This window comes from Ptiloglossa arizonensis, chromosome 1 (genome assembly GCF_051014685.1).
Source record: "Ptiloglossa arizonensis isolate GNS036 chromosome 1, iyPtiAriz1_principal, whole genome shotgun sequence".
NCBI lineage: Eukaryota > Metazoa > Arthropoda > Insecta > Hymenoptera > Colletidae > Ptiloglossa > Ptiloglossa arizonensis.
The window spans coordinates 17,056,755-17,084,589 of NC_135048.1; the positions used below are offsets into that span (position 1 = coordinate 17,056,755).

General features: G+C 31.5%; 1 protein-coding gene and 1 long non-coding RNA gene across 2 annotated transcripts; one reads left to right on the top strand and one right to left on the bottom strand.

The window, feature by feature from the left end:
* Positions 1 to 53: 53 nt before the first annotated feature.
* Regnase-1 (zinc finger CCCH-type containing protein regnase 1) lies at positions 54 to 27,075 on the bottom strand. Its single transcript, XM_076323023.1, has 10 exons — positions 26,837 to 27,075; positions 25,797 to 26,356; positions 12,615 to 12,743; positions 10,094 to 10,202; positions 6,437 to 6,902; positions 5,655 to 5,940; positions 5,096 to 5,420; positions 4,716 to 4,971; positions 4,185 to 4,537; positions 54 to 321 (listed from the first exon to the last, which is right to left on the bottom strand). Exons 2-9 carry the CDS (start codon positions 25,902 to 25,904, stop codon positions 4,189 to 4,191), a joined length of 2,028 nt encoding a protein of 675 aa, XP_076179138.1. The 5' UTR covers positions 25,905 to 26,356; positions 26,837 to 27,075; the 3' UTR covers positions 54 to 321; positions 4,185 to 4,188.
* On the top strand, positions 8,382 to 12,738 carry LOC143152732 (uncharacterized). Its single transcript, XR_012993629.1, has 5 exons — positions 8,382 to 8,655; positions 10,109 to 10,214; positions 10,314 to 11,003; positions 11,101 to 11,302; positions 11,908 to 12,738. It is a non-coding gene; the product is annotated as an uncharacterized LOC143152732 (long non-coding RNA).
* Positions 27,076 to 27,835: the final 760 nt, after the last annotated feature.

Genomic DNA, 27,835 nt, shown 5'->3' on the forward strand with positions numbered 1-27,835 from the left:
TAAAAATAAATACACCTTATCCTTATATTAAAATATAAACAATTACTAGTACATTTGCAGAGAAAGAAGGCATTGACTTTATTATTTTAAATTACAATTTGTCTTGATTTTTAAAAAATCGAGTTTATTTCATTACTCACTCTCATAAACAAGCTAATTTTTCCTTTAAAATTTATTTACCTTTATATGGTGATAGTTGAATGGGCGGATTTTTTAAATAAAGACGTATAATTTTCCAATTTTTAGAATTCAGTTCATTTTCGACAAATAATTTTACTCTTACTGTTTTTGAAGTAAATTCTGATAATCATGCTGCAACCCCTAAAAGTTTAAATGAAAATTAAAACAGTTATTAACCGAGAATATGATTAGCTGGAATTGCCACCTCTCCAATTTTCAATCGGCGACTCCAGTTTTAGTTTTCTATTTGATGTTTCCGATTTTGTATAATTAATATGTAGATGTAAATGTAAGTTTTTAAACAGTGACGTTTGTCCCATAATTATAGGGTCATTAATAAGGTTGTACCAAACGGAAGCTTTTGCGTATGTAAGATGCAGTCTACTACTGACAACTTTTGTGCTGCTTGTCAGTATACATTACATGAAATCATTATTTGCAATTACGGTTCTATTTTAAAAAAATATATTGGACTGTTACATTTACATTATTACACTTTCGAAAACATGTTTTTTTTACAAAATATTCTTCTTTTTGTTTTAAAAAATGTAAGATTCATTTTTCTTTCAAGAAATTTAAAAAAAATTTTATTCAAAGTAACATAGTCTTCAAAGTAAAGGGTATTCTATGCTGAGAATAAACTATTATTGCCAGAAATAAAAGTAAAACATTTTCACTTCAAATGTACATTTATTAACAAAAAATAAACTAGACACATAAACGATATAAAATATAATCATAATGCTCATACGCAAAGAATATAAAAACGTAAAAAAAATACGAAATTAATAATAAAGTTAAGCAACAAACCCATAATATACAACGACTTTATTTTGTTTACCATGACACAGATAAATGAATGCCGTTATAATGTAGTAATTTCTTTCTTTACTAGCGAGTTGGCTCTACGAGGAGCAAATACAGTAATTCCCGCGTTCGAGTGATAATATTTATATTGTTTATGTTTACGTAATAAAGAGACCCATCGACTCTCGTGACCGGCGGTGGCAAGCGAGAATGATTCTAATTGACCTCAATTTGAAATAAAAATCGCTACCTACGACGCTTTCAAGTGACTTAGCGACCCCGATTTTGTTATTTGAAAGTGGAAATTATTGTACACTACAACTATATCCTATAGTGGCCGTTCGTACGCAGCGCTAAAGTTGTAGTCAAATGGACTAGCCGGCCTAGAACATTAAGGGCTAAACCTCTTTCTTTGTTGTATGTCCCTTGTCTCTTTATCCTGCATTCGCTCTTAGTCAAAGATCTAGTGACCCATTGTCATAAGTCTAAACACGTCCACCCCTACCATAGAACACAGACGAGGCCTAGATACTACGGAAGCAAAAGAGGATACAAAAAAGAACAGTTTTTGCTGATGGGGAAATGTTCTTGACCGACCGGTCTACCAGATTGCAACTATAGTCTCGGTGGACGTTCACTAAAGTGATTGCTTGTAGCAAAAGTTAATAGTTAACAGCAGGGTATTTTTTTTCATCACTGAATCTTGTCCTTTACATTACAACTAACGTTAACTTTTCACATTGTTTATAATTTTTCTTCCCACTTATTTTTCTTTTGTTACTAGTGTGTATCTGTGTATAATAAAGGCATATTATTATTATTGTTGTTATTATATAAATGGTATGTCCGCATTGCGTAAAAACTGTGCCAAGTACTTGTGATTAAAGGCATTGTTAATTACTTAATCTGATATGTTGATTAAATCCTTAAAGCTATACCAAATGAAGCATTTTGTAGAACAGACTACCTGAATAATTTGCCTACTTTCATGATAGAAAAAAATGTATTACATCAATCTTGCTTGGTTTTACCGGGGACGTGATCTGATGTCAATAAAAGGTTGAGTTCATTTCTTTGAATGAAATTATCTTTTTATTTACCTTCTAATACACTATTTTAAGATTCTTCTGCACTTCCAATTTATAATAAAATTGACATTAGATCATGTTCCCTTTGAAACAAAGCAAGATTGGTTTCATCCATTTTTCCCATTACCAAAAACAGACTAATTATTCAGGTGATTTATTTTTAATGCTTCATTTTGTATATTTTCATTAGAGTAAACTATCACTATTTTTAAAAAAGAGCTATTTTATAGAAAAAATATATTTGTTTTTCTTTATAATATTAAATCTTACGAAGACTGGTAATTTCAATTTTTCTTGTTTATGATATAGAACAAAAATACGTGTAGTAATTTTAATGTTTTATCGATTGCTCATTATTACATCATTAATAAGAGATTAATAATTGATAAATAAATTCTGACTTTTTATATTTGTTTAATTTTTGTTTATATTTGAGTATAGAAATGTTTCAGATCAACATCAGACGCGATATTTTTGTATGACTTCAGTGATTAAGAGTTAATTTGAAAATAATTTTTATAAACACTTTTCGCGCCATCTAACACTAAAAAATCAATTTTTTGTTAGTAAATTTTTAAAATACTGAATAATATTTGCAAAGAAGTTTATGAATTGTTTCATATTCTTACTAAATACATATATGACTTTCTTATTTTTCGAATTGATGCGTGTTTTCAAGAAAGGAGTTTGCTTTCCAAAAGTTTTAATAACTTTTCGTACTTGTACTGTCCTCGGTTATCAGTAATCTCCGAATTTTGTCATGCGAGAAGTGGCAAACCAATGCTTAACACATAAAGCAGTGCTGCCCTCAACAGAAGCAACTTTTCCCATTTCCCCCGTGGGACAGCACTACATAAGAGTTGACATATGTAAAAATAGTAGAATCCATTTATCCTGTTTGTGTTCAAATATCGAAAATTAAAAACTATAAATAAAAGCGATTTGATAGAATAATCCTCAAGTACTATGTAGTAAAGGGATCACATTTATAATGTAACTGATTCGAGGTAGCAGACAGAACACTCAGAGCCACTATAATTAATTTTTAATGTCATAGCAATTTACACTTTTAACCCTTCTGTGCACGGGTTGGATCTCACTAATCCACACACATTTCATTTTATCATTGTATTTAAGTTACTTTTGATGTAGTAGTTTTTCTTTTCCAGATACCTTTTAACTTTGTTCTATTTTATTTTGCCAAAAATTATGTGATATACTATGTAAACGAGTATTCTATATTTATAACAGAAATAACCTTGTAACAATCGATTTTATCTATCGCTTGTATTTTATGAGATTTAAATGCAAACAGAATAAGTGGATCCGCTTATACAAAAATCCTTAGAATTTACCTGAATTGGGCTTTATTTGAATAATTTTGAATAAATCTTTCTCTAGATAATTATCTAGATAAAACTGTCATCCGTGCAATACAAATAAAAGTTTACTCAGATGAAACATGAATAAAAGTTTTATTCTTATTCGATATTTATTGTTTAGAAAACTATACCCAATTCTGGTACTTACCAAGTATTAAATAATTAATAAAACGAGTTATAAAACTTTCATAAATTGGTAATATATATCTAGACAGTAGATAGAAATAAAAACAAAATAAGCTGCTAAATTTGTCTGTTTTTGTTTATCACAGCTATTTTTTTTTGAAACTTATGATACAGTATATATTATGCTCAAGTACTCAATTTGATAGCAGTTATTATCAATGTAACAATTCATATTTAAACAATTTTAAGCATTTACTTATAATCCAGAATATGAAGGTGAAAGTGTTACTCTTCCATCTTATATACTGTTTTATTGATATTAAAATATATCATGATTTTTTAAATTAATAATTCTATGAAATTTTAACTGTTAATACTACTCTTTTATATTTTGATTAATGGATCTTCATAATTTTAAGACATATTTCTCAAAAGGATATAACTGTATAAAAAACTATTTGCCTATTTTTTGCATAAGATATCTTATTTCTTTTAAATGAATATCACAATATGTTTCAAATACTTGTAGTCCCTTCTTTAGAGTTTTGTTATATTCGTATAATAAATATAAATTGGGTAAATAAAGAAAAATGATTCTTACTCCATTATTGAGGATACATCTTTAGAACAGCAATGCAAATTTCTATTGGATCTGTTTCAAATGGGTGAATTAGCATAGCAGCCCTCACATGTTCTTCTGGAAAAATATTTGCCAAATGATAATGTATCTTTGTTCTAGTATCCAAAAATTCTTTCAGTACATCTGAAGGCATGTTTGAATATAAAGAAGATGCGAGAGGATTTAATTGTGGATCTGAGGCACCCAATCGTTGATTTGATCCTGATGGTGCACCCATGTTTGAATTATTTACTGGCCAGGCTCGATAAGAATCTGGCGCCGAAGCAATACGGGTTACATGTGGGTGACATTGTCGTGCTTCAGAATGATCCCAACTGAATAATTAAACATTTTTTAAAAAAGTTTGTTATCTAATTTGAAAGTTTAAAATACTTATAAGATTTTCTGATTTTTCTACACATATTTATCATTTAAATATATTTTAATGTTCAGTATATTAAATTTAAAAAATTATATCTTAACATTTAGACAAAAATGTAAAAATTAACTCACTTCATGGCAGCTCTGTAAGGTGATTCATTACTTGAATGTCTAGTTAAAGGTCTGTGTTGTGCTCTAGAACTTGTGATTGCGGATGGCTGTGATGATGAACTTGTTTGTGATGATTGCTGATATTGTCGTAATTGACAAAGTCGAGGATCACAGACTGGATTTAATGTTAATTGCCTCTGAAGTTTTCTGTGTGGATTGGGTAGTTCTACATCTGGTTTATTTAATCTTCCTGTTGTCCATAAGGAAGAGCGATAACCTATTAGCAAAGGTTAAATTAATTAAATATTTCAACATAATTTACAAAGAAAACATTTTCCATAATAGTGTATTAAAAAGGTTAATATATAAGTAAAAACGTTCATAACAAAATACTCTGTTACCCTGAGAACTTGTGGTTGAGGGTACTTGAGATCCATGTGTACCAGAGTTTATTGGTTGTTCAACTGTAACATTTTCTACAGATCTACTTTTTATAACCGAAAGCAATGATTGAGCACTAGCGGTTATTGTTGATCTGGTCTTACACAATGGTTGATGTTGAGGTATTTTGGAAGGTACACTACTTGGTACAACAGGGTTTGAACTTGGACCTCGTGCCTGAAGATGTTTTTGTACATGTTCTACTAATTTCTCTGTAACTGATTTTTGAGGGTGAGGACCTCTTTCTGGATGTCGAAACTTACATTTATTTCCATAAGTACATTTCTGTAATAAAGAAAGATTGCTTCGTACTGCTATGTTTATGTTTTGATTTTTAAGAAAAAATGACTGATAATAGTGTGTCTAACTCAATAGAAGTTCTGCATAAAAAAAAGTGCTTGTATTTTAGAAGGAAACAACTTTTGTATGTATGTGTATGACTTTTCATATATGTGTATATGATTCTAAGATAAGCAAAATATATCCATTTTTTCATTTAGAATGAAAAATTTCACATACTTTTGCATACGGACAAGGTGGAGCTGGATCAGACTTTTTTGGAATAATTCGCAAAAAATTCTCCAAAGTAGGTCCACTTCTACCTAGTGGATCATCTGGTGGCATAAAACGATCATTTACAAACGTGTACATTAAAATCCTTTCTTCTATAACTTTTCGAAATTCTGGATTTTCCTGTGCCAAGTCTCTGTAATTATCATTGCTAACAACAATACCATCAATTTCTGCTGCTAACTTTAGAATATAACGATCATCATAACAAACCAGTCTTTTACCACCAATTAATCTGAAATAAAAAAGTAACAGGCATTCAAGACGAATATTCCTTATATTTAATAATATTTAATATTTTGATGTAAACAAATAATAAAAATGTATATGAAACAAAAACGTTAGAAAACATTGTGTATCTAATTTTATTAAAGGTTTAACAAAACTAATATTTTACCGACCAATTGATTTAATTTACTGGTGAAATATTGTGCCAGTACAGTGCTCTGTTCTATCGACAATGTTCCTGTTTTATCGACCGGGTATTGTTTTTTTCTCAGCTAACTATAACTCTTTCACCAAAGTCATTGAATTTGCAGTTTTAATTCTACTCTGCAGTACATAGAGTATTTGCTATGTTGCTCGTTTATTAACAATTGTATTGAAATAAACACGTATATATGTAACAAATCGTCGATGTTTTGTTTCTAGTTGAATTTAACAGATAACGGGAAACTCGCAAGTTACAATACTCATAACAATATTACATATCTATATATTGATATACCAACCTAGATGGCGTAAATACCAATAAGCGGTCCCTCTCTAACTCTCCCAGAATCTCCTGATCAGCGATGGGATTATCAATTTTAGAAGCCTCTTTTCTCCACTTTGGTACAAAAACAGTAATTTCTTCATGTCCTCTTGCTCTAAACCAATCCACACAAATTTTAATTCCTCTACAAGAAAATACTTCTTTGTTTCCATGACTCATTGCCACATTGCTTCCATCAATAACGACGGGCCTGAGACTAGCAGAGTATCCACTGTTTACATCAGTCACTATATCAGTGTCCATAACATTATCCGACTCCTCTAAAGTGTCGACAGATTTTTGAGAACTACTGGCACCAAGTTTTATCAATTCGGCTAAAAGCTCATTTTGTTCTGGATCTGGACCCAGCTTTTGCAGTGCTGTTTGGACTAATCGTTCGGTATAACCAAGTTTGAGCGCAAATTCTACTCTGGCTGTGTAGCCTAGAAAATAAAAATTTGTTTTTTTGCAATCTTAAGTATTTTATTCATATTCGTTTATGTTACACGAATTAGTATTAAAAGTACTCAAGTATTTTGTACAACATTGTACAAGATAAAGAAAGTATAAAATATTGGTATTGGCAATACTGATTTACGTTAGTGGGTTTTTGTTTTTTCGAAATAATCGTCATGTTATCAAAAAATGCTACATCAATGTCAAATTTTGACATTGAGTATCCAAACAATACACTTGATAATGAATTCTGTTGTATAGCATGCGACAATAAATTTCCAGACTGTTGAAAATTGCTTACATTTTACTATGTTTTGATAAATACTGATCTTCGTTACTATACGATTTGTGATGATAAATCTGCAACTATTAAATATATGTCTATAGGAGTTTGCTACCTTGTACTCTAGACTGCACAAAATTTGTTGCACAAAGTGCAGCACAATACATTGGAACAAGTTTTGTGCTGCCTAGTGTAGATTTAGGCCACCTAATCTGATTGGATTAATTCATTACCACTTTAAGGAAATGCATGGCAGTACTAATATGTGGGGGAAATACTGGATGTTGTGCTGCTTCCAATGTCCCCTGCAGTCGTGCTAAAGGTAAAACATTGTGGGGATTTTGTGGGTATCGTACAGGGTATTCCCCACAACTCCCAATCTTTTTCAAGAGGTTAAGAGGGGCTTTAAAAGATTTTCCTTTGCACACAAAAAAATACACTTAGCTTAGAAATATTGTTCTAAGACTCATGATGCAGTTTATATTCCTCATAGATAAATTTCCTACATCTATATTGGTAGAAGAATATTTCTGAACCAGTGTCACTGTTTAGTATAATAGCTGTAAAGACTTAAATATTTTTCAAATTGCATGCCCATGTGGAGATCAGATTTTAGAATGTATATATATTGAAAAATAATTCCACACTTTACAGGCTTGTAATATTCACTAAATTGAGTAAAATATGGTTAGTTAATATAGGTTCTTTCAGAGTAACCAATGATTTTCCATTTTAAGAATGTAAGTTATACATTCGCATTGTTTCATTATTTGCAATAGAAAAATAGAATTATCCGACTTAGAATTATAGGTCATTCAACACAAATTAAATACATTACTAGATGCTATTAAGAAAATTATATCATGAAAATTAAACAAAAAAATCTAAGTAACCATAATTTTTCCCTGACACTAGAACTAGTCAAATTAGAACTATCGCTAGAAACTACCAGTGTAAATACTGTTAAGGAAAAGATTTTTTTGTTAATTCGGGATATTGTGATACTATTTGCAGTAATTAATCTAGGAAGTTAGGATTCAACTAAAACTGAAATGAAATGAAAATAGAAATTTAAATGTAGAAAGGAAAGACAATTATAAAATTTGAATATCTTTAAACAATGTGATAAATATTAAACTAAAATGAGAATTCTTTTTAATAATAATACAGAAAAACGTATTAACAAAATTAGCAGCAATTAAAAGATCAACAATTAGTAAGGAAATTTTGATATCAATGAGTTGGGAGAACTGAGCTTTCACTAGGGTAAGATAAATAAAAGACAGAAGCAGGTGATTGAGGACAACTCACCGAAGAGAGTAGTAAGAAAGCCGACCTCGAATAGACTCAAATATCTATGATGGCCTGTCACATAAAGAAGTTTAGGATCTTCAGTTGGAACGCATCAATGCCAGGAGGGGAGATATCCCTAAAAATGTTAGAGAAATTTGTGATAGGTATGTGCACAGAGTCATGATAAAAATTTAAAAATGATTTTAAGTGCATGATTCTAAAACTTTTTGTCTAAAAGGGGCTTTGACAGGAGAAGTGATTATATTAACATTTTGTCAAGGGAAAGCTTTAATTGTATGGTTAGAGTGGATCATAATACAATGCATGTAACTGATCTCCATATGGGTTGGTACAGAGCTTCTTAATTTAAATCTAAATTTATGAAATTCAATTACTTTAGAACTAATATTAATATACAATGTTGTATTTAAAAACATACCAATGTATAGTTTAATAATTATTAATAAGGTGTATATAACAAAATATTACTTTTGTATTAACCCTTTGCCGCCGAATGCAATAACCCGTGGCTATATGCTGGTCGCGACAGTTTGAAGGCAAGTGACACAATTCATGGTCAGAAATTGTCTTATAATATCTATACATTATATTTTACCTTAATGAACTTTTGATCACTTCGAAAAGAAAATAGTTCTCATTTATTTTAGCAAATTATTATTATACCTTAAAGTGTTGGTATATTATTTTTCGAAACAAACATCGGTATGCTGACTAAGTTCTAAGTACAGGTATCGCAATAATACGGTATTTTTTCTTTGAGAACAAACGGCTCGGGACTGGCGCGTGTTGTATAACATAGAAGGGCCACAATTCTCAAGCAGTCGACAATTAAAGAATAAACGAAGCATTATTGCACGCGAAGGACGGACTATCAAGCGTTTAAAAGAAGCGAGACAAAATATCAATGTTTTATCTGTCTCGTACCAGTCTTTGGTTGCTCTCTCTTTTGTAAGGCAAAAATGAATCAGAAATGGTGAGGAAAGTATCCAGCTCTCATCGCATAGACCAAATCCAGCTCTTATCGAGGAAATACTGTATTATTGATAGGACATATGTATGTCCAATGCAATAATAAAAGTAATATAAATCGGTATACTGATCTACCTGATCAATTTCAGATATATAGTTATTACAATTTGCAATGTCTATTGGTTTATTTACTCGTGGAACTGTATCTTCGTGATAAGTTCGAAATACACAAAGCTGTAATAATGTTTGTCCGTACTAATAGTAGAATATTTTCCCAACGGTAAATAATAATACCTTTATTTATAAATTTAGATTTTTGTAAAATTTGGTGTACATTTCCGATTTGTTTGTACGGCATCAATTAAGTAACACTTCAATTCAATAACTTTTGAGTCAATAACTAGCGTAAACAATGTTAGCGACCGTGTTGAATATATTCTGCTTTGCGACAACAAAGGGTTAATACAATCGATTTTTGCAGAAAATTATAACATATATTTTAGAAATACTTTTTTATTGTATACTCAATTTTTACCTATAACATAACAATTCAATTATGTTAACCTACCCCTATTTGTTAATTTCTAAGTCAATATTTATTAAATATTTTACCTGGACTCTGAATAGGTGGACTTCCTTGAATTGTGACATATTCAGCAAATTCGGCAGCTAAGGTATCTGAGATGGTCCTAGATACATCTGAGTGACTTGAAGTGGATACCTGTAATTTGAAGTAACAATACTAGTTAATCCCAATTAGTCGACAAATTAATAGTGGAAAGAATGCAAGATCACCTTTAGTGTATCTAATTTACTTATTTGTTTTTCTTAGATATGGTCACATTGGACATTAGTAACAAAACTATGTAAGTTCCGCAATTTAAAGAAGAGTGATTTGTGTGTCGAATACAGTACTCTGTCGATAATTCAGAGTACTCTATTAGTAAAATGGGAAACTGTACGGTATAACAGTGCACTTTGTCGACAAAACAGGGAATTCCGTCGGTAAAACAGAGCTCTCGACGAAAAAGAGGATGCTCCATAAAGTAAAACAGCGCACTAGGTTGATAAAACAGTGTACTAAATTGGTAAAACAGTTTGGTGTAATTTCCGAGCGTATACATTCCATCGGTAAAACATATCGATATCATTTCTAAAATGATTGTGAGCGCTTTCTACTGTCACCAACATTAGACACCAACTCAAACAATACCTTACGATGGTACACAATAGAGATACTAATTCGCGAACATGTCTTTTGCAAATAATAATTAACGCAACATTTACACATGTATGACCAGGCCAAGTTTATTATTTTTTACAGTCGACATCAGCTGTTCCTCCGCACTCAGCCTTTTCTAACCTAGACATTTTGAAATTGACTCAGAACGAACTGTAATATCGGTAAATCATGGTATGCCTCGTTACAGGTGACAAAGTCACGTGCTCGACTGCTACGTCGGCTACTTACATCGTTCGAATACTATATTATTTGAAAGGATTCTACAACCAAAATGAACAGGTTCCATAGCTATATTAGTTTTATTGCGTCCATTTGTATTAATTTAAACAGCACGTGTATACAAAATTTTACTACCACTGTCCATTTATTCGTCTAGAATCTTCAACGCTGAGACATGACTATCAAACCAGGTACGCCGAGTACACAGGAATGTCTTAACAGCATTACAGCAACGGTATTCAAAGACTTGATCACTGGCTATAAACAAAACATGCATGTGCTAAAGCACGTGAGAGAGGTAGCGGTCACAATTATTGGCTGCCACGAGTTGTCAAACACTAGTCAATTGTTAATTCTAGGTTCGGTTTATATAGTTTTGTGGATTTATCAAGCTATTGTAAGAAAATGTTTATAGTTAGTGTCTTGGGGCCCCTAGGTTCGTGGAGCCTTCAAGCAACGTAGAGCCTGCTGAGTGTGCCCATGCGTTAAGACTGCCCTATTAGTATAGGCAACGAAACTTTTCCCAACAGTATAGGAAAACCGGTGCCGCCAGTTGAGAACAGGCGCCGCGTGGTCGATCCTGCGCATCTAGCTTGCACACCACGTGATGGGGCGCGTTCTCAACTGACGGCACCGGTTTTCCTACAGCATCGGAAGAAGTTTTCTGTCGTCCAGTGTACATACGGGTCCATTAATTCTTGCCACTTTAGGGAAGTCCCGTACGCCAAACACACGATAGCTGGTGTTATTCGATAAACGGATTACTATTTTATACTAAATACCAGTATCAATGCATTTTAATATATTTATATATCTGTCGTTTAAATAAAGTATGCAAAATATTCGTACTTCATCCTACTTCCTACATTATACGTATTGAAATTGAATACTCGAAATCCAATAATACATAGTTAATAAATAATTATGTAATCCTCGAATTCGTAATTTATTTTTAACTTTACAGAATGCGAAGCTATTGACAAAGCATTGTCGTATCGCAGCGGTTCGTGCAACTCGTCGTACATATGCAGATTAGACGTATCGGAATTTATTCTCAAAGTGCAATGATATATATTTAGTATTTGATACACTTATATAGTTAAGTACTCGATAGTTTAATTCGTGGATCGGTATATGAGGTATTATGAACTTTAAATATTGTAGAACTGTTTATAAAGCATTGTATCTGTTTCGTAGACATTCGTGTTTATGTTCCATCTCAAAACACAATAATACAAGCCATTTACGTTTAACAGCGTAACAACTAGAAGTTTGTAAAAAAAAAAAAAAAGGAATATGTTTGTTATGCTGTAAATCCTTCAAACGGCAGGAATCAATTAACTTCTGTGTACATACAGATAAGTCAATGTGGGGGGGCTGTAGTCAGTGGAGTCGAGAAACGTTTTGCTTACACTGCGGTACCCCTTTAAGACAGATCACTCAAGCTTCTATCCATACAAGAAAAATTTGTCCAAAACGCTTGATATATTTACAGAATCCCATAAAAGTGTTATACACCTACTGACTGACATATTTCACTTGTTTAAAATTGAAAGTTACCGTTTAAACTCAATATTTTTGACCTAAGGAGATTCTACCTTTTCGCAAGCATGGAAATATACAATAGTATGAAATTAAACTCTGATGTTTTAATCTAACAAAAATCACTACCTGCACTTCCACTGGCGAATGAACGTTCGTGGATGCAATTAAATCCTCGGCTTCGTAATCGCTGTCATAAGAAGAGTCCTCTGCGTCAGCAATGCTTCCAGTTTCCAAAACGGTACAGTCCACGTATCTCTAAAAGTAGAAAGAAAAAGTGAACTCAGGTTCAAAAAGTATCAATAGATTATATTTATTAATCTTTATATCGTTCTTTTTCCTTTACACACTAGTAGGTAGCTATTCTTAAAAATATAATTTATATTAATTTTTCGTATGTACTCATTTGTGTGTGTTGTGAAATATTGTAAAAACGTACTTCTTCGGAAAATTTTATTGTAACCGAAGTATAGCGTTTCGTGTCCTTTTTTCAATCAACATAGAAACTTTAAATAAAAAATAACACATTTTAACAGAGATATTTAATTATACGATAATTTTGTTTGCCGCGTTTGCAATTTTTATGCATTTATATTTGTTGTATTTAATTTCAAATTCTTTCCAGAAGACATGAAATTATCGTAAATAGGCCATAGCTCTTTTAGATTACTGGATACGATTGTTAACAGAGATCCAGGTGAAAGTAAAGGGACGCGACAAATACTATTCTGTTATACAGAATTCTCCTACTTTACAAGAGGAAAATGGCTATTTTACACGGTGACACAAAGCAATTTTCAAAGTATTTACACTACTGACTATTTAATAAAAGCTAATATCGTACAACCTTATTTGATTCATTTAATAAATTTCTTTTTTCAATTTTCTGTATTATTTTCTTGTTTATGACTCAACCAGAATTTTTTTTGCCTTATTAATAATAATTGTGTGTCGTTCAATTCACCGTAATATAATTAATTAGGAATGGTAAAATTAATTGACTATATGTAGAAGCGATTAGACTAAATTAAATATATGGATTAAGTGAGGTTCAAATTGAAATACATTACTTAATTTATACATATGTATATTAAAATAGTACTTTTTCAAAATTTGTAGCTAAATGTAATGTTTTATTATAGAGTTTTAGATAATTTTATTGAGCATTAAGCTGAACATTTGAAAGTGATAAAGTTAAAAAAAATACTATCAACAGGTTATTATATTTAACGATCAAATCATAATTACCTGCAAAAATGAATAGGCATCGACATTAAGTCGCAATAAAAGAATCTCTTCAATAATCATGCTTCAAGTCTACCTTTATCGAATATCCAATAAATTCCTGCGACCGATATTTTTTAAAAAACAAGTTGACACAAACTCTGCTAGATACAAGTGACAATTTGACCATAGCAAACATGTTCACGACATACTTATAGAATGAGTGCGGTTGGCTTTAATGGAGAAAGTTTAAAGAACGGCGAATCTCGGCCGGAAGTGACAAATTTCTTTAAGAAAGTTTTGCATGAAGTTTCTCTTAATCTACAATTGTATTACTTATATTTATTAATTTAAATTTATTATTTACATTCCAAATTATTTTAAAAGATTGGATTTTGTTTACCTTGGCAAGGAAGTCAGAAAATACTATACGAAAGTAATTTATTTGAAAACACATGATAAAGATTAAATTCCATTTGTTTTAATTCAATGCATTAATAAACTTGTGATGGTATTAATTGAATGGGTTGTTTAAATGTAAAGTATTTGCAGTTATTGAATTATTAATTTTTTAGTTTATCTTTCAAAACTGAACAAATAATCATTTATCTTATGTGCTCTTTAATAGAAATTAGTATCGCTCGATTTGTTCCAGATACTGTATGTTGTATTATTCAAAATACAATGATTGGTAATTATACATATGTATATAGTATAACTTCTTTTAGTAATGTTTATATAAGCAAATAAGAAGAAGTAACTTTTACAAAATTTCTACAATAATTATAAACAGTGCAGGCGACAGCCATTGTGGGGTATAAGACTTAGAAGAGAAGGAGTCGTCGACGGCCTGAATAGCTTAATTGGTTAAAGCAGTCGCCTGGCAAGCGAAAGATCCGGGTTCGGATCTTGATCCAAGAAGAATCCAAATCGTCCGATACTTTTTCAAGAAATGATGCTATTTGTATTTGATAACATTTGCATTAAAAAAAAAAGTAATTAGGATAAAGAAGACTTTTTACAGTATTTCAATTAACTAGTAATTATGCTATTTTAACACTTTCTTGGCTTAATCCAATTGCGAGATGTTTTTATATTAGAGTGACCAATCATCAAATATTAAATAAGTTGGGAACCTTCTTGAGCATTGGTAATATAAATTGTGTGCACACAAACCTGAATTTAATTAGACTTTTACTACATATATGTGTTCCATTTAAAAACGTTAAGGTAAATTTGATTTCGGTTTTGAATAAAATATTCGGTATTTTAGCACTACAGAAACATAAACAATGATGTGGTTGATTCTTGACCATGAATCCGAAGTTAAATTCCTGGCTTAAAACCATGAATTAGTGTAGTGAAATTCTATCTTGTCTTTTATATCAACAATCTAATCGTAAAATCGAACAAATATTCAAAAAGAGATATTTTTAAAATCTAGGTATACACATATAAACATACGTATATAAATATGTATGTAAATCTGTTTTCCGTAACTGAAATAGTCTCGCACGTCACTACCAATTTAAAATCTGGGACAAGGGACTACATCATACACATTAACCGTGTGAAACACTTTTATTATAAATTTTCTATTACAAATGAAATTAACATTCTTAACATTTCTGTTCACTTTGCACGTGTCTCTTGAACAACCCGATTTTATAGAAGGTCATCCCTTCGACAAACTTCCACGACTCTGTATAACTTAAGTAAAACATTATTACACTACAAAATCTGAACGACAAACAAACAACAATCTAAGCGTAATATGTATCAGAATTCACTCTAAAGATGCAATGATATTAGCAAATAATAGCTCAATCTTTGAATAGATAATCTATTCATTAAGTAATAGCTTATTATTAGACACTTAGTAAATAATAGTTTTAATCCTATCTATCTTTTGAATAATAACGTAATCTTTGAATTGATAATTTTAAATAAACTTTAAATATTACGAAGTATTGTTATTTCGTAGCGACTCGATTCACGCAAGTTAGTCGCGTTCAGGTTAGGTGTTTCTGAAGATTCGAGTCTCTCCATCATACGATCGGCAGCACTCTGACTCTGCGCACTGAGTTTCGCCACTATAGTAGCGTCATCTAGTGTTTTAACCGCGCGACATCTAGAAACTTGAAAAGAAAAAGAGGTAACGCGAACTAGAGTTCCATAATTTTGTTCCATAATGAGTTTTCTAAAACCATAATTTTAATTCCCAAATTGTGACAATACGGGAATTATTAAAGCTTTCAAGCTAACAGTACTCACGATTAACAATAAATTTGAATACACAGTAAAGGCACCTACCACTGAATCAAGCATATTAACTATGTATAGAGTAATACTGAACGAAATTCCATTAGACATGTACAATTTAAACAATTACAGAACTATATTACCTCCAACACCGATAAAACACTTTGCACAGCCACAAAATTTGAGTAATAGTTTCACAATAAGAAATAGGAAATGATGTATTCTGTCTCTACCCTGTTGTAATAGAATTTTGGTCCTAATCTGTGTCGCTAACTAACGTCCTTTGTAACGTTGCACAACGACTTTACCTGCATTGAGTCACCGGATTTTCCATCCCTCTTTCCTCATCGCTTACAAACCGATTGATTCCTCGTCACGAATTTGTCTGCAAATCGGTATTCATGAGATCCTTCGCTCTGATTAACAAATCCACGATAGAATTGTTCGTAATTCGCCCGTGCTATCAAAATTTTGCTCTAAAAACCAACGAAGTGAACTAGCGAGCAGAACAACTCAAGCAACAAGCAATTAATTAAAAATACAAGAAGAACTCAGACACCTAGCAGAACTCGCAATGTTAAATATATAAGCTCCTCTTCTTTCTCAAAATTCGGCACAAAGTTACCCGTGCTCACAGAATCCTATTATTTAAGAGAAAAACTTAATAATTAAATTCTAAATTCAATACACACATTCCTAGGTACAACAAAATAAGTGACATACCGAAACTTGAGTAAATTATTAAAAATCATCGCACGAACTTCATCATACACCATAGTATTTCATCATACACCAATGTATAAAATCTATGATACTAATGTTTTGATTAGCGTGGCGCTACTTTTTAAGACATCCCAGTCAAATACAAATAACGCGATACAGATGTGTAATGGGTGTTTTTTAAAAGTGTAGAATTAACAGAAACTTTTCGGTCGAAATGAACAAAATAAAGGTATTTGAAATAAAAATTACGAAAATCTCGGGAGTTACAGTCAAGGAAAGTTTAATAAAATCGGGGCTCAATGTGTCGAAGGAAACCAGCGGAAAGACTTGGATCGAAACGAGGATAGGAATTTTGAGTTACACGAGACAGAGTGCGGTAACCACTGCAATTTTTATAACCTGTTACAAATACGAATTATTCTCGTTTATTGTTTCGAAATGTTTGTCAGCGATTTGTGTAAATATTTACAATAATGTAGCATCTCGAAATAGAAACAGCAGTTAGACGTCATGTCGATACTACAAGCGAACCACTCCCTCAGCGCCTCATGTAACTTTTATAGAATCTGAAGGTGAAGATGCGCTGTCTAAACCGATTGCCCGATTCTACACTCACTCCTGAGTCGATGGAAAGCGAAAATCTTTGGGCTCAAGATTTTCTGAAACGAGGGTTCTAACAAGGACCCTTAACGGCAACAATTCGACACAAGAAGAATTTTAACGTAAGTAAATTACTTTATTTCGTTCACCCTTGAGGTTTGGACGTCTCGATGTAACAGTAACGACAGAAAAGATTCTTTAAAACGATCCTTCCAATTTTCATTGTCCAAAAGAAATTATTGCGAAAGAACATTAATTTGTAACGAGCAAGTTTTAATTAAACTTGTTCACGACCGACATTTAAGTTTGTTTAAAATCCATGAATTGTTCTTACATATTCTAAAAGAAATTTTTATCTTATATCTTCACTGACCATTCCAGACCTTATTCAAATAAGATCGTATTCCAAGAAGATTTCGTAGGAATATTATCAACTGTAATTCTTCTGAAATTCAGAAGGCCATTGAAAATGTAGGGTAAATATTTAAGAAGTGTACAAATTTTCATTTGAATGCATCGAAATTCGTCGTGCACGTCTGTTCTTCTGGTCATTGTCAATATTAAATTGCACATCAGATATTGGCTTAACCCAGACGCTTTTGGATGATCTTTAAGAAGAAAGTGGAAAGAAGAGAGGTTAAAAAGACATACACTAGCGTAGCACACGCTGAGATATTTTCCTGGCCATAGCTGGTCATAAATCTTGCACACAAATGACTGAAACCTTGCGCCTTATATCATTGACCGACCACCCACGTTTCTCATTTACAATGCATAGAAAACGTAGATACTAATATCCTTCTAAAATTGAACGAAACTTCTGGCAGTCGGTATTACTTCGGTAGTGAAAACGAGAACTATCTTCAAGAATATTCCTAGAGCTGGTTGCATCGAGACTAAAATTACAATTTCAGCGAAAATTTAATGAAATAAAAATCGTTTACATAAAAAATCCTTGATACGTTGACGCAAATCCAGAAATGTGCTACTGAATAAATTAAACAAATTATTATCGTACCGTGATTTTTCCCAAACGGAAAAAATCATGGATGAGAGATTTTTTATCCAATATTAGTATTAATATGTTCATTGATGCCTTCAACAACATCCTCCTCAATCGTTTCCCCGTAAATTATTTACATTTGGATAACATAAATATTTTTGAGGTGATTGAATAATTACGTAGAGTAGAACACAAAATTTGACATAATTTGTATGATTTTTTGGATATTTTAATTGATCACATAGAAAGCAATTGAGATTTTGCAATTGGACAAACCTACAAATGACGCGAGATAAATTATTTAATTTAGAACAGCGTTTTTCAAAATGTGCTCCACGGAGCTCTAAAGCCACGCGAGTTCGGAATTAAATTTCACGTGAAATATAAAATGATGATCATCGATCGTAGCAAAAATGCAATATAATTAGGCTGATATTTTACAAAATTAACGAATATAAAAACTATACTTGAATTTAAATACAACTTTATAATATCTCTAACAACTCTTTTTATAAGTATTTAAAAAAAAATATTTCACATAATTTTTCGTTTCGCAAAAATATTTTGAGATACATGTATGTATATGGTTCATGTATTGGGCACCCCTGTGCGTGTCGTGCTGCACATGCGTGCAGCGAAAGAGTAGGGAGAGAGCTAGCCAGACCGGCTATAATGCGTGGCTGACAGCCACTGACTGTTCTGTTCCGGTGGTGTTAAGCAGCGTAAGGCACCTGTTTCTTTTGATAATAAATGTTTTATTCGTTTTTCGTACTCTGTGTACTAAATTAAAATTCCGACCTTGTTCCATTAAAACCCTGACAGTTACAATACAATGGTTTACAATTAAATGAAAGTTTATATTTATTTGCTCGTATCTAAAGATTTATATATATATATGTAGTATTTTATAAGTAGTGCACTCATTGGTGTTACATATTTAATAAATTACCAATAATAAAATTAAGTGTATTAATAAATATGTCTTTACAAAATTTCTCACAGTTTTAAACTCTAATACAGTAAACGTAGATACGTAAGAACCTATATAAACGAAAGTTCTTTGAGACCCCGTACAAATTTTCCAAATTAATATTATTACATAAGGCTCAAAATAAACTGTCTAATTCCAATTTCTTACTTATCTGCTCTTATATCGTATATTAGCTATAAACAACGATAACAACTTTTATTTTTGCCAACGTTACTTTGCTTTCGCACAATTTAAGGTAGAATTGAAACGATGAACGATACCTTAATAAAATATTTTATTTCAGACGGTTACTTTTAAGATGATTTTTGCGAATTAAAAGTAGGAACTCTTGAACACAACCCATTGAGACTTGTACAGGTATTTATTCATATTTCAACCGATTGTAAATAAATTTCAAGTAATTATCTTCGGTATTTTACGAGCTAGAAACCGTCACGCATATCGTGTTTCGACATTTCTAGCGATATTGATTGGGCCCTTCCTAGTGATCCGAATCAACTGATACGAGTCTTGTTTGTAATTTATATAGGGGTGGCTATCGTGTGAACTACGATGACTAACATAAGATAACGTTTAATCTTGAAGTAGGCGTGGTTGTATTTGTAAGTGCGCGATGATTTACCAAACTCCCCATTTTTTTTTTCCTTATATTCGCCTTGTAAGTAATGTCACGATCAAGCCAAAAATTGCCTTTACAAATTTTCTACGTGTACCTCACACGCCGTACTAACCTTGAGTACAACGTACAAATAAAATAAGTTTACTTCAAACACAAGTAGAGTAAAAATAATGAAGCGAATTATTTGTAGGATTTCATTGTCGATAATAATTTTAGGATAACTGATTCACTCTGACGAAAACTAACATTTTTGTACATGTTGTATGGGACACTTCTTAAGTTGAAACATTTTTTGATGAAATGTGACTAAACTTCTTGTTTGGCAGTTAATGAGAAATGTTCTAGACATCTACTGTGTTAATACCATAATATTTATACATTCAAAGCTACTTTTACCAATAAGACTTTCCTTAATGAAGTAGGGACCAATAATTTGATAAGATTTCCACGTTATACATTCACCGATCGTTACCTCTGGTATTGAATTTGGATTTTCCACTGACCAAAGGTGCACGTCACGTATGTTAACATTCTCGTGATGCATAAATGTTGTACGAAGAAACGATACAAATAAAAAAGAATGAATTATTATTATTATTTCGAAATGTGTGTTGAGCTTAGAAAATTCCGTTCAAAACCAGAATGCCGGTTAATCCTTGGTACCGTCTGACACGATAGAAGTAAAAGCAATGACTATTGCAATGAACCACGAAATTGCCGGCGCGTTTTAACTTATCGCATATGTGTTTGAATTTTTTATGCGTAGACGTTGAATAATCTTCTTACACTAGAATTATGTAAACTTGCACCGCAAAACGGAGACATTGTGTACGATCCATTGATATCAATCTTATCATATTTATCTTGTCGCAAAGGATTATCAAGATATCCTTCGTGTAGTATTCAAAACTCGTCATAGTACTTGTGTGTAAGATATTCAAAAGCAAGTAAACATCACTGTGCTTCATAACACCATAGCAACAGCATTGTATTGCTGCCGACGGTCACTTCGATCACCGTTTTTGAATAACATTTTTGTCATCGTTAATTTTTGTCATTTTTGAACGACCTTACGATTGTAACTGGATATATTCATTATAAAAGTTGTTTCTAAAATATTATAATATTCCAGATAGAATAATATTTTGAGTAGTAGTAATATTACTCCATAATAATTGATAGTAGAATAATAGATAGAGTAATATTAATATTACTCCATAAGAGAAAATAGAAATGACTTTCATATTTCGTAAAGAATATCTGCATAAAAAACGTTGCCACCGTACAATGGTCTTTTTAATAAACAGTAACAATTGTACTTCCATAAACAGTTCATACATGCATTGAATGATAGATAAACAATGAACAGAAAATATTATTTTCATTAGAATATTTTCAAACATTTATTAAATATTAAAGCTGTTTCTTACAAATTTATATTTTTCAAAATTCAAAATTTAAACCACATGCATGCATTTTTATTTCTTTCATTCTTGATGACGAATTACTCATTTCACAACGTTTAAAATACAAACTTCGAAAGACTTCAAAGAATTTTGCGACTATACTTGTTGAAACGTTTTCCTTCGGGGGTATAACAACTTTTAAACAATCTGTAACTGTAACTTTGAATTACACAACTGTCTTGCAAGATTAGAGTTGTAAATATTATTATCACGTCGGTTTTGTTGAAAATAAACATTAATAATATTTGTAATGGAAAAATTCTGTTTAGAATTGGAATAATTATTTGTCAGTAAGTTATCCACCTCTAATACAATGTTCATTAAAATCATGATACATATTCGCTACACAAATGAACAATCGAGTGAAAATCTGATGAAACCGTGCGATATCGCTGAGAAACTATTTCTTTTAAACGACGTGTATATCTACATAGATTTACTTTTATTCGCGGTTAGTTTAAAGAGATCGAATCGTTCCAACAAAATACAATTAATAGAAGATGAAATAGATATAATCGAACTTAGTTGTAATGAGTTCCACGGATCGACAAAACTTCCTTATTATAACCGTTATTCACTACCTCAGTAAAGAATTAAACCTACCTCCAATTTTCTCTAATTTTCAATAACTCAACAAAAAGATAGATTTAAAAACAAACGAAATTATATGCCTACAATGGCTCACGCATTTATTCGAACAGTTTTGAACCAAATGTATAATACTTGAAATAGTGAAGTTGTATAAACATCCATCAGTATAAACAATATTTACAAGACATTCTTTAAAAACATCAATTGTACGAATATCACAAGAGTATTCAAACGACGTAAAATTTTCAATGTAAATATTGCTTGAACATGATGAAATGTAAACATTAACGCGATAAATCAATATTGTGCTTTTCCAGTGATCGATATTGTGAGTTTTATCAGTGAAATTGTTATTAATAGCGCGTTCGACGAAAATGGAGGCAATTGCAAATTATTGAAAAGTAATAATTAAATTGCATAATAAAAGCAAATTGTATCGTGAAAACATAATTTTTAGAAAAAAGATAAATCTATCACCTACAACGTTATAGAAGAATAAAAATTTGGAGAGTTCTTTTCAACAAAGCCCGTTTTGGTCAATCAAGAAAAAAATAAAAAAAGAGAAAAAATATAGTTATTCGTGAAATAAAAAGGATATCCAAGATTTTCGGTTTCAAAATTTGCTGGAGAAGTCACTAATAGTCTTGGAGAGACAACTATACTGAATTATGTCAGTTCTTCGAGAAAATGATATACATAATCGAATTCCTCGGATGAAACCATAGATCCATAAGATAAAGCAGCGTAAGTGATTGAATGTTGTTAAAACAAAATGTTAATAAAAATAAGGAGTTTTGGGAATGTGTTGTCAAAATGAATGTTCTCCTTTTCGTCATATTTTAGTCCTTTTCAAGAATACAACAATTTTAAAAAATGAAAATACACAAAAGCCAAGTAATAAGGTAAGACTTTTACTAACAAAGAGAAGCTTTTAGGTGTCTATAAACAATCCAAACATTGCATTGAATAAAAATATGTATGTTATTACTCTGATTGGTCACAAATAAAATATTCCTTTTGACACTTATCTAATGATTTTGAAGAGCAAAAAATCAATAATTATTATTTTCAATATTAAATTTAATATGTTTGGATCGAACAGATGTAACAAAATTATAAAAAAATTAATACAGAAATGCATTTTAAAAATTTACGTTCCACAGTGAAACACTAATATGATCCACTAATCGCGAGGACGTGTATTTTAAATAACTATAAATATTTGCATATTTTGAAAGAGAATTTAAAACAAAAATATAGTAAATTGGAGTTATAGGAGGGTTCTTATTTTTAACAAGAAAATAACCCGAAACATATTTCCTGTACTATAAAAGAATAGATTTTTTACAATACACCTCAGATTCTGGACATTTTATGACAAAGTCACGATTTCAACTCAATCAAATATTTATGGGGCAGAAATTGACAGGAAATGAAATAACTTCACTATCAATTCCAAGAAAGCGTTAAAAGAACGAATTATAGCAATTTGGAATAATGTACAGCAAACTACTAGTGAAAAATTTATGCACGGCATGCAACAGTGTTTGCAAGTCCTGATAAGTACTCGTGATTGATCAACGTGTATTAAAATACAATTATTTGATAAATGTTCTTTTATTATTTAATCGATTAAATACTTGTGATGTCCATTCAGTCGGTGTTTCTAATAAATTTCTTTTGTAAATATTATTTACATTAATTGATATTTTTTGAACTTTATCAACAAGCATACTTTTAATACTTGCAGATTAATGTTATAATAAAACTATTTTCCAACAGAAATGTACACATTTTCAGCTTTTAAACATTAAACATTAAACATTAATATACTTGTATAAGCTACAATTCACTTGATATTGAAAACAATTTATTTTCATTTTGTTAAAAATAATACTAATTAATAACAAATACGATTTCAATTAGTAGATAGTTTTATGTACGGATTTTAGAATTGATGTTCGTTTTAATGATTTCACTTTGAGATTTCTCAAATGTACCAAAATTAGTTCAGTATATCCACGTAATACGATCGTTATAAAAGTGAGTAATTATATAGAAATACTTGTAAATTAATATCATTCCAAACTCGTTATAACCAATTTGGATTGTATTTCCAAATACTTACTATTGAAGATATATATACAAGCAATTATGCAGAAATGTTTAAAATAATACACACTGCAATACGATACAAATTGCAATAGATGTGTCATTCAATTAACTGAACGAGGGATTTTCTAAATGAAAGTTTGTAGCAATTATTTATCACAATTTCTGTTTCGTTGATGATACTTGCAACAAATCCATAATAATTCATGGTAATTTGCATAATTTCTAAGTATTGGTTGTATATATGAATCAGGTAAAATTTACGAGATATTTTACCGTAAATTTGCACAGTAACCGTCAGCCCGCACATAAAAATTTATATACTAGTATATCTCTCACCGTAGTTTGACTGACAAATTTCCTATTGGATCGATTTTTTTGATACCTCTATGTATAAGAATAAATATATACGTATACTTTTGAATCGAGAATTGTATATATATTACAAGTGGTTCCAAGAAAGAAACGCAATTAAATATACGTGAAAATATGCATTGAAAGCCTCGTAGATGCATTACAACACTTACTATTAACGGTAAAATATATGTGAGTGTGCACCTACGCATGCTTCTCGTGTGTGAGAGCATCTGCTGCCACGCGCTCGGCCGCCTGCATTTAAACAACGCGCGCCGGAAACGGAGTCCAAAACTTTAATTGCTTGAACATTGCGAAAAATCATTAAAAGGATTTTTCAATTCGCTTCGATACGAAAAATTTACACGTTTCGACTTGTCCCATGGTTTTAAAACATTTTATATATGTCGTGCACTTTGGATCCACGGTATAATTTATCCACTTCTGCGATTAATAATAATTACACTGATGAACGAAATAACAAATATGTACTCTGTAAATGATCTCTACCTTCCTCAATTTAAATTATCTAAACTATTACTTATAAAAATGTCCGAAAACTCCTGTTAAGCTATTCCTATTAACAAAGTTTAAATTTTCAATATTCATAAGAATTCATCGTGTTGTAAAATTTAAAATAGTATCTTCAAGTGCTTATAAAACGTCATTGCGAAGAATGTGAAAGTCTTTACAGAAGAAATCATTTCTAATTATTCCTTCAAAATAAAAACAACATCTATTCTAATATCAAACGTTTATTATAAAATATCTAACAAGAACGATAACAACTCGAACACGAACTATTTTCACACATATAAGTACACTACCACTTTTCCATTAAAGTCAATAAAATACGCTTTCAATGAACATGTGTTCTAAAGTCATCCGGTATATACTTTCACAATGTACTTAGGTATCACGTTTGAAATGATAAAACATTAAATTCTCGCAAAAAGTACCATGCATTAACCAAAATTGCGATATTGATTTCCTTCTGTCGTGTTCTAAACAGAAACTAAAAACTATACACATATTTTACTTGTTCATGTGTATAACTTTAGTAAACTGTAGTAATGGAAAGTCCACGACTTTGGGTTAGTTTTCGTATATACGACAAAGTGTATAATTAATAAAAACCCATTGCGTATTGCGATCAACTGATTCAAACATTTGATCTGATTTTACAATTTAAAGAATACAATAAACCGAGAGAAAGAAACATTACAGGATATTTATTTCAAATAATTCTCAAGGTATTTGTAACACTGAAGCTGTTTCTTTAAATACAGGATAAATCTAGTTATACTTAACCTCTCTAACATTTTCTAAAGTCTAGAAATCGAAAGAATTCGTAAACAGAACTCACCTTTCCGGCGACGGTCATATCTCGTTCCACGAATCGCAATCGATCGTATCCTTTCGCGTCCAAAGACCTTCTCGAATCCGTACAAACACTACTATGTACACAAATCATACACGCATGTGCGCGCACACACACGACATAAATACGCGAGAAGAAGAAAGATAGACCAAGAGTAAGTAGCTTTCACAAATACATTCTATGCTTCGATTAAAAACCAGCGATTAATATTGATTTTCCCAGTAGGAGTACCAGGAATTTGTAGTATCTCATACGAAAAAGTTTACACACAAAGAGACAGTGAAGTCTAAACCACACTTCCGGGATATTCCGTTAGATCCTGGAACGGTATCGATGTTCAGAAGAAAGCAGGACAGACTCGTTGCGACTACTCGCGACGACGGCCGGTCAGTGAATGGAGCGAGCGAGAGCTGCGACGTCATTACCCCCACTGCTATGTAATACGGTCTCCGCGCAATGTCGTCACGTGCAGCGATAGCCACGAGCGAGATAAAGTATGAATGCACCACGAACAAATAAATGATATATACGAGACGGTACAAACCCTTAAAAAGGATAGATAATGTTATAATATAAATGTAAAAGAAACCAACCGATACAATTATAAATTAGAGTCAACGTAAATTTCAGACACCGAGCTTCTCAAAGAGTCTCAGTTTGCGAATAGATACAATTTTATTAATTCTTCTGCAGTTTCACTTCGATGTATTTTTCAAATATTAATATACACGAAAAGCTGATACCTAAAAATGTAATAACTAAATGATACCGTGTAATTATAATTGTATTTTCTTCAGAGTCTTTTGTAAAATTTAAATTTCTTGTCGTACGTAAAATAGTTCTACGACGAAATTAATGGTAATCACGGTACTGACAATCACAATATCTCCTTGTAAAGGGTAGTAGGTTACTAGTCTGGCGTATAACGACACTACAAATTTTAGTGTACGAATGTTGACCTCGATAAAAAGTACTACACCGGACAATTAAGTTAGGAACAAATGACCTCGAAAAAAGGCCGTTACCTGGGAAATATTAGTGCATCTCTAAAGCCAGTACTGGGGGTGACAGCACGTGAACCTGGGACAAAGAAATAAATAGGCATGCCATGTACCGCTACTACAAAACAATCAAACTGGATGGAGACAGTAATAACTACACTAAGTTTCTGGAAAATACCCTAACCACTCAAATGCTACAGAACAGTGATTTATAGACCGAAAAAGAATTATAATAAACAATAACAGAATACCACTTAATAAAACAGGTTGCACAAACGATAAACACAGATAAGAAAAGTGAAAGTACGACAACAACAATAATTCAAGAGTCGGGAAGCATAACCGGACTCTTACTAGCGCACTCTCTAATCGAAACCATACCAATCACAAATACAAATCATACTGGCCGAGAATCTACGAATTACGATATCGTATCGATTGAAAAAATTAAATGCAACTATGCCAAACGATAAGATATTCGACTCACCAATCACTAACACCAAAGTGACGCAGAGATCTACACTACTCGATAAACAACATCGCACCGTCGCTCATCAATGAAATAACCTGCCGTAAGATGCATATATTCATTTACACAAACATAAACCAAAACCAACTAACCAGCTGTACACTCCGAAATGGTAAACGAGCAATCGACAAACTAAGTTAAAATATAGGAAAACACGATAAGTATGGCGGGAATGAATCGCACAAATTAATAAAATATGTTGAACAAGTAATGGTAAAGAAGACAAAACAAAATGCATTAGATTTCGTTGATAGAGAAAACTATGTACATACATTACAAAAGACAAAAGACAACTGTTATACGTCATCTGCATCGTGAAAATTACAATCGTGCCTAAAAAAAAAGGCATTATTACCGTACGGTATCCGAAACTACCCAATAACAAATAAGGAAGATTTAATCTATGTAAAAACCGAGCACAAAAATGCATACATTTACGCACAATCTAAGATATAATAATTATTGAATGAGAGATATGCCATGAAAATACAGTA

Bases quoted from the DNA above. Each gene is read 5' to 3' on its own strand.
- Regnase-1 (XM_076323023.1), bottom strand. From the start codon at position 25,904: ATGATTTGTGTACATAGTAGTGTTTGTACGGATTCGAGAAGGTCTTTG. The intron at 10,203-12,614 runs GTAGTGATTTTT...TTCAAATTACAG, and splicing joins ATTCGCCAGTGGAAGTGCAG to GTATCCACTTCAAGTCACTC. The intron at 4,972-5,095 runs GTAACAGAGTAT...CTTTGCTAATAG, and splicing joins CTCAACCACAAGTTCTCAGG to GTTATCGCTCTTCCTTATGG.